Source organism: Triticum aestivum, chromosome 1B (assembly GCF_018294505.1).
Source record: "Triticum aestivum cultivar Chinese Spring chromosome 1B, IWGSC CS RefSeq v2.1, whole genome shotgun sequence".
Classification (NCBI taxonomy): domain Eukaryota; kingdom Viridiplantae; phylum Streptophyta; class Magnoliopsida; order Poales; family Poaceae; genus Triticum; species Triticum aestivum.
The window spans coordinates 9355637-9364037 of NC_057795.1; the positions used below are offsets into that span (position 1 = coordinate 9355637).

An 8401-nucleotide genomic window follows, 5' to 3' on the forward strand; every position below is an offset into this window, starting at 1 on the left:
ATGAACTATGCTATCCACTACATGAAGAATATGTACATAATTCTGCAAATCAATTAAGCTTCAATTAGCTTTATTGATATAAAGTCGTTTTCTTGCAGATTTGTTGTAAAATGAAGAGGGCCGGAGATCACTTTGGAAGAGAAGATTTTCTTGGAGTCATTGATCAAATTAGTCAAGAGCTTGAAAATTGGTTTGATGAGATCAATATGGAGTTGTTATCTTGGATGTCTGCTTTGAATCCTGCCAACTCATTTGCTGCTTTTGATGCACAAAAGGTATGCAAACTTTATTCTAAAATTTGTATTGCTTTTAACATTGGTACTGAATCCCTTCAAATCATTTGTTCCTTTTGATGCACGCAAGGTACGAAGACTTGTTGAGTTTTATCCCAAAGATTTTTCAAGTGCTGACTCGATACACCTTGAACTACAACTTGATGACCATATAGATGACATGAGAAAGATGAGAAATTTCGAGGCCTTGGAAATCTTGTTGATCTCTCGGTTAAGCTTGTGCAAACAGGGGGACATATAGTTCATCATTGGTGTACTTGCTTCTAAAATTTGTATTTATTCTACCGGTGGCAACAACAGGGATGCTTTATCCTAGGTGAATGAAGATGATATAATGGATACCTTCATCACAATTGAAAAGCGTAGGATGGAAACATGGTCTTTTTGAACTTCTCAAGGTATGTCTATGGTCAATGTAGTATCTACTATGTAGGTTTCTTAATGCAAAACCTAGTCTTAATTGAGAAGTTTGTAAGACCATATGGATCTATTTCTATGTGATATTGAGAACTAGTTAGAACGTTCACATGTCATATTTCTTTAAAAAAGTTTGGGGGCGGACCACCCTGATGTGAAAAGCTAGCTCTGCCACTGTGCGGAAGGATACAGTAGAGATTTTGATGGCTGCAGCAGGTCCCCTTCAAGATCGAAGGGCCACTTGATATGATGAATCACAGTAAGAGCTCAATGCATTCACACGAAATCAAAAGTGGGATTAGAAGGTATCTCAAAAAGCAAGTTCTTAAAATAAAATATCATTAAATTAGTACATTACTTTAATTGGTCTCATGATAACAACAACTCAAATTAGTTTTAGAGAAAAACATCAGCTACACATGAAGTAGGATCCTTCAGGTGGCACATCTTTTTAAGCCACCCAAGTCTTCCTCGAGGGGTCTTTAGGGTAAGAAACATTTCTCGATGTTCAGGTCTAATAAATAATTGAGTAGCAATGAAATGTTCGTCACTGCCCTCCTCAGCTCCAGCACCTACAACCAACTCCATGATATCAGAAATATTGCTTCCTACTCGATTGATCCTCATAGGCGCTGCCAAATTGCTTGGGTTCAGATTTCCATCAAAGTTAACACGATCATTGAGTCCTGCGTGCACATAATTTGTCTTGACTTTCATCAAGTTGGGTTCTTTTTCATAAGATTGTTGTAGCATTGCCTCTTTAGATTGCTCATTAACATACTTATCAATGATGCCTACATCATTTCCATCACCAGCACCTTGCTCACTTCTGATAGTTGTATTGACTGCCAAATTAGCTTCAGGTGCTGTTGGACGTAAATCTACCATATCCTCGAACATTATATTTAGAAGATTAACATTCTCGAGTGGCGCAAAACAGAACTTTCCGCAATCTGGGATTTCCTGAATAAAATATGAAAGGATAATATGTTTGAGTAAAAACAGACATACATCCGTAAATGAAATGTAAGTTATACCTCCATCTTTTTTGCACGCCATTCTAGACTTACAGATATTGTATTCATTTTAGTACCCTGCCCTAGATCATCTTCAGTCTCCATCAATGCCTTCCATGTCTGGTAGTCTTTCTTCAATGACTCCCACTTACTTTCAAATTGCTTGTGATTGTAGCCTTTTTTTGTTTTTTCATTGAACTTGGCGCATAAGTTCTTATACCCAATACCATTCAAATGGTCGGTTGGTCGATTGCCAGATAAAACCTCATCGGTACAAATATCACAAAAAACTTTAGTAGTGAAAGGATCCCAATCTGATTTTCCTTGCCTGTTTTCATCCATCTACAATTACACAATTTCATATAGTTACAAACTAAACGCGAAGCTCTTATATATCACTTGCTAACTTGTGGATCCTATAAGTGGAATATGTAACACTACTGTAAGATTGATGATGCTTAATCTAGAGAGAAATGAAGGAGATAATTGAGCAAATCAGAACCATCCATGTGTACTATGAGTTTTTATTTGCTGTTCTCTATGTATTTGTGTTAGGATATGAAGGGGGGCAGGTTAGTATTTTCTACAATAAATAACTTATGAGAGCGGTTTCACCGACACACCTATTTGTACGGTCCACTTGTAATAAGGCAGAGGAACAATAAATATTGCAGGGCTAGTACAAGAAAATGTCAATGAATTATTTTTGGAGTAAGAATTGCCATTTTTTCTCCGCCTTAAGTACATTGAATTTAAATTGGAAATTTGGTACATGTTAGGTTGAATGTATGTCTACCTACCCCCCCCCCCCCCCCCAAAAAAAAAATCAAAAATTTCCATAGAAATATAATATGTAATTGTGCCTTCTTTTGGGGCTAATATCATTGTAGCAAAATCTCAATCACTTCGAACAATAATAAGAATCCAATTTCCAAGAAGCAGAACAAAATGTTTTGAATATCAAATATTGTTTCAGTTTTGCTAATTCTTGGCCACCTGATATTTTTTGTGAATCTTAGTCATCTAAGATTGCACAGTATAAAGACTAAAATTTGCAATCCAGAGAAATATGCAATTTAAGAAAAATGTTACTCCCACCGATTCATATTACTTGTCACAACTTTAGTATAACTTTAATACAGACTTGTACTAAAGCTGCGATAGGTAATATCGATCTGAGGGAGTACTACACTTTTTAGTATTTTCAGTTTAAAATCAGGGCTCAACCTTTCCAATAATTATTTCTAAGTATTATTTATTTTTATCTTTCTATTTTTTATCAGGGTTGATCAATTCCTCAAATTCTATCTTACATAGATTAATTCCATAAATGGAATGGGATGGGAATGGTGATGGTATGATATTGATCCAAAGGTTAAGAAATATGACTGAGATTTATGAAAAAATCAGACAACATAGAAATGAATAATCCCATATTGTATACCTGATATTCACTCCATTCTGGACATGTATTGACTCCTTGAGTTAGAATAATTTCCGATGTTCCAATAGTTGGTGATGTAACTAAGGGAACAGAATGCCCATTCAGTGCTCGTTGGACATGCTTTGTTGAAAGGTTCATTTGATATGATCCTTGAGTAGTATGCTGCGAAGCATTCCAAATCGCGTCTTCTGATATTGGATCTGGATGGTGAAACTTACAGCTGGTGCCAAATTTGCAGGTTCCGCGATTCATATAGTACGAACATAGTTTTGTACCCTGTAGGATTTCACCCCCCAAAAGGGTAATTTATGCAAAATAGGAGTGTTAAAAGCATTATATATTTACAGTGCAAGGAAAGGGTATATAAAAGAAAACCAAGAAATGATTAGACCGACAAAACTTCGGTGGACAAGGAACTCGACAACAGGAACTCAGAATTGCAGAAAGACTTACTGGACGAAGTGGAAGCCCAAGGAAATTCAGCTTCACTTGCTTGACTTTGGTTTTTCCTTCATGGCGGTTGTAGGTGCATGCTTTGTCGAAAATATACTGAAAAGTGTTTGTATTAAAAGCAAGATTTTTCTAAACAACATAATACATCACTTTTTAAGGTAACAATTTGGTCCAGTTCTACCAGCTGACAGGGATGGAGTCCAAAAGATGCACATATATCATGGCGCAAACAATTTGCGAGTAGTGCTTAGAATCATATGGGCCTATTGAATCACCCTAGTCCATGTGGTCATCAGCAAACTGATGAAGGCCCGTGAGGTAGCCCCAACAGTCGTGTGCCGGGCTGCAATGCGATTGAGGCCTCAAAGGAAACCACGTAGGCTTAGTTGCGTACGGACAATTTTTGTTTTTTTCACAAGGAGGAAGACCCCCGGCCTCTGCATCTGGGTGATGCATGCAGCCACTTTATTAATTATTCACAAAGACCTTACAAAGTGATACATCAGTAAGTCTGAAGCCACCGTCTTGGCAACATCTGTCGCTACTCCTATCCAATTGATAAAGGGATGCTGATAGTCCGAGTCTAATACAAAACAGACCTCGCAACAAAGCCTAACATATAAGAACGGAGGCCCCAACAAAGCCACTTGCCGGGTATGGGGCACACACCGGTTCGGCGCCATCTCAGAGGCCGCCACCACCAACTGCCCCTGATCCATCTTCAGAGTTGTACTGACGCATCAATCTTGCCTGGCCTAGTTGCCGTCGACGCCACCATGATGCTAGACAACCCCACCATCCCGCCCTCGCCATCATCACACACCCAGCGGCGAGACCCTGCTGCTCCATGCCGCTGAGACCCGCCGTTGTCGACGTGCCAGATGCCACACCACTCCTCCTTCGCAAACACTACCTGCTGGCACTGGTCCCATCCCCTCCGCCTGCAGTTCCTCTGCACTCCGAACCGAGCCCTAAGGCCCCTGACGACTCCTCCAGGAAGGTCACTACTCGAACAGCGCCACCGTCGCCAGATCGGAAGAGGATTGAAGGTTTCACCCGGGCAGGGGATCATGATGGGTAGTTTGTGACCTTAGCTGCGCCTTCATGAAGGAGAGCGGCACCCTTGGGCGTTGCTGCCGCCGGGCTAGCCAGACCGGCCAAGGTTTTCCCCGGACCACAAGTACACCACTTGGGCTCACCAACACCGGAGCCAGCAGACGCAAGCCACAGAGACGTCGAGAGAGGTAGCAGAACAGAGGGGAACCTCCAGATCTGATGCAATAGAGCACCGCGCCGCAACCGAACTCTACCAACAACCCATTGCCCGCGCGGCCAAGTACACTGGCCAACGTTGCCAGCGGCCAGACGCCGCCGCCTCGCCGGTAGCCCCCCCCCCCCCCCGGTACCGCAGGCCTCAGATGCAATCTGGTCCCAGGCCGACAAGATCGATCTGAGCGCCGAGATGCCCGCCGCCACCTTCCCCGGCGCTCACGCGGGCTTTCTCGGCGGCCGTCTCCGGTGGCTGCGAGGAGGGAAGGGGGGCTGAAGGGGTGGCTGGGCGGCGATCCCTAATTTCCCCCGAGTCGCCCTAGGGGCGACGCGACGTAGCGGTCCCGTAAATCGGTCCGTCCAGCAACTGACAACCCACCAGTTGCCTTCGGCCCATGTCGACGCATTACTGGAAGTCTCATGCCAAAGGTCATTCTAAAATCCCATCAGAAAAAGGTCATTCTAAAAAAATAAAGGGTGAGTAAACTTTTGATGATTTGTTCCATATACATGTTAAGTTAACTTATGTCCATCAAAGCTGCTTTTATATTCAGCTAAGAAAAAACTTCTTTTAGGGGTACAAATCCAATTGAAGTATTCCCTCCTGAAAGAAATATAAGAGTCTTTAGATCACTAAGGAGTACTCCCTCCAGAAAGAAATATATCACTAATTGTGGTGATCTAAACGTTCTTATATTTTTTTCAGGAGGAGGGAGTACTCCTTAAATTGTATATGTGGATATTTAATTACCTCTTCTTTTTCGGACCTATGACCCAACGTGTAGTATGCAAAAAAATGAATAGGTTAGGGTAGTCTTATGGATTTTATACTTATCTAGTTGATCGTGCAGATATTCATGTGTCATTGTTAAATATAAATACAGTACACTATAGACAAGTGTCTTCTTTTTTTGCGGGGAGACAAGTGTCTTCTTGAAAGAAATAAAATAACCCCAAAGGACAAAATGATGTTGTACGCACTACAACTCAGTACACTTTATTACACTATTTTGGTTTAATTTTGGCATCCCTTTAAAGTGGTGCAGCAGGGTCACATTTTCTCATGCATGCTCCGCCGGCCCCTACTGATTGATATGCTTATGAATATTCATCGAACGTACTACTCCCTCCGTTCCTAGATATAAGTCTTTTAACAGATTTCCACTATAGACTACATACAAAGCAAAATGAGTGAACCTATACTCTAAAAGGTGACTATATACATCCGAATGTAGTCTCTGTAGTGGAATATCTAAAAGACTTATACTCCCTCCGTTCCGAAATATAAGTCGTTGTAGGAGTGTAAACTGTACTCCCCCGACGACTTACATTTCGGAAAAGAGGTAATATTTAGGAACGGAGGGAGTACATCCGTAAATAAATATAAGAGCGTTTTGATCACTATCAAGGGACTAAATGAATAAATAATAATAACAGATGAGAGGTCATGAACACATGATGCTGATAGCTAACAGGGACATCAACGAGGCAGAGAGAGAACGCACCTGGTTGTACTCGGATGAGTTAGATGCTCGGCTGCTGTTCCTTCCAACCCAATTATCCCGCTGAAGCACACGGCTACCATGCATGTAGAGAGGATGATTGAACCAGCAATTCATCCCGTACCGGCAGCTTCCGAACTTGACGTAGTACGAGCAGTCGCTCTTCCCAGGCCGCAGCGGGTACCCCGGCTCCGGCTGCTTCTCGCCGGTCTCCGAATCGGGCGGCGGTGCGGAAGAGCCATCGGAGGAGAGGTCACCCGTCGGAGCGGTGATGATTTTCTTCATTACTTTTCTTTTGTTTTCTGATGAAGGAGAAGTGGTGATGCTTACAGACGACAAGGAGGAGGAGTCGCTCATCGGGCAGTCGGCCTCGCCGGGCCGCCCCGGGTACTCCTGGTGCTTGATCTGGCCGGTCTCCGAATTGGCAAGATTCAGCAAGGAGGGCGGTGTGGCAGAAGCGACGGACGAGGAGGCGATCGAAGAGGCGCCAATCGTGCAGTCCGGCTCGCTGGGCCGCGGCTGGTACTCCGGCGCCAGCTGCTTGATCTCGCCGACCTCCGAATTGGACGTGCAGCTCCCGAACTTGAGGTAGTAGAAGCGGTCGGGCTGGCCGGGCCACCGCGGGTACTCCGGCTGCAGCTGTTTGATCTCGCCAGCCTTCGAGTTGGCGAGATTCATCGAGGAGGACGGTGTGGCAGAACCAGCGGAGTCACCCATCGGGCAGTCCGGATCACCCGGCCGCCGCGGGCACTCCGGTTCCAGCTGTTTGAGCTCGCCAGTCTCCGAACTGAACCTGCGGCTCCCGAACTTGACGTAGCAGAAGGAGTCGGGCTGGCCGGGCCGGCGCGGGTACTCCGGCTCTAGCTGCTTGATCTCGCCGGAGTTGCCCATCGGAGCGTTGATTGAGAGGAGAAAGAATGATGACACACCAACAAACTCTCTCTGTGTTGCTTATGGGGTCGAGGTCGCGGAGCATTGGCCTGAAAAAAGTAGACACAAGGAAAGAAGACCCCACAGGCCAAGACAAAGGGAAAGAAACGAAACCGTACGAACAATTTCTTTTGACACACTTCCTTAACACAGAGGAACTTCTTTAGCTTTTTGCATTATTGCTGCTTCGCTAGTGAACATACTCACTTTGTGATGCTGGTGAACATGACAAGTAGAAATTCAGAGGCGGAAAGGAAGAGCGAGCATTCATCACACACACACACACACACACACACACACACACACACACACAAAGAATACCGATCACCCCCGGTTTGCAAACCCTTCTTCAAATTCACAAACATTGTTTGGAATATACAAATATATTAAAAATTTGTTAACATGTTTACAAAATTTATGATATTCTAAATTTGTAACATTTTTAATACGCAATTTATTGACTTTTTAAAATAAAATACATTTTTTTTGAGTTAGTAGTGAGCAAGCGGAAAAAAAAGGCTAAGCGAGCGAGCTGTATAGGAAGGCGGGCGAGCGAATAAGAGCTTCATGGCTAACTTATCAGAGCGTTATAGTAACAATTCCACGGTTTCACCATGGAACAAGAGCTTTCATGGGGCTCAGACAACCACCACCGCTTAAAACCGAGGGTGGAAGGACCATTGGTGAAGCCCGAGAGCGAGCGAAAGAAATCGCCCTCCCGCGACGCTGCCACGGGCATCCGAGAGGCAAACCCTAGCGCCGCCGCTGAGCCCCCCTCCTAACCTCCCTCCTTCCTTGCCGCCGCCAGAGGGCGCGAGCGGGCGACCCCAAGTCGGCGCCGGCGCTGGCGGGGCCTCTTCTCCAATAGTATCATCTCAAAACACAGCCCAACACAATACACACATGAAATAAAAGCCAAAACATAATTAAAATCCAAGCCAACATAGATAAAACTAAAACAAGTAAAACCAAAATAAGCTGTTAAAGAAAGAAGAAGTTAATTCCATGAATGAAGAACGATGCGGCAAAGCGTGATTCGATGAAAAAGGGTTTCTCCCACTTTATATTATAAAACAA

The 8401-nt window shown here is 43.8% G+C and overlaps 1 protein-coding gene across 2 annotated transcripts; it reads right to left on the minus strand.

Moving 5' to 3' along the window:
- Nucleotides 1-1016: 1016 nt before the first annotated feature.
- Nucleotides 1017-7412, minus strand: LOC123103297 (zinc finger CCCH domain-containing protein 43). 2 transcript variants are annotated; one of them, XM_044524829.1, is made up of 5 exons: nt 6398-7412; nt 3624-3719; nt 3171-3446; nt 1748-2068; nt 1017-1673 (listed from the first exon to the last, which is right to left on the minus strand). In XM_044524829.1, exons 1-5 carry the CDS (start codon nt 7283-7285, stop codon nt 1107-1109), a joined length of 2148 nt encoding a protein of 715 aa, XP_044380764.1. In that variant the 5' UTR covers nt 7286-7412; the 3' UTR covers nt 1017-1106. The 2 variants fall into 2 exon arrangements, with proteins under 2 accessions (XP_044380764.1, XP_044380765.1); XM_044524830.1 differs by having other exon boundaries at nt 1781-2068; nt 6398-7405.
- Nucleotides 7413-8401: the final 989 nt, after the last annotated feature.

What these genes read in the sequence shown, in the direction of transcription:
- LOC123103297 (XM_044524829.1), bottom strand. Translation starts at nt 7,285, where the DNA reads ATGGGCAACTCCGGCGAGATCAAGCAGCTAGAGCCGGAGTACCCGCGC. An exon ending in TTGGGCTTCCACTTCGTCCA is followed by an intron (nt 3,447 to 3,623) that starts GTAAGTCTTTCT and finishes GAAATCCTACAG; the next exon opens with GGTACAAAACTATGTTCGTA. An exon ending in CAGAATGGAGTGAATATCAG is followed by an intron (nt 2,069 to 3,170) that starts GTATACAATATG and finishes GTGTAATTGTAG; the next exon opens with ATGGATGAAAACAGGCAAGG.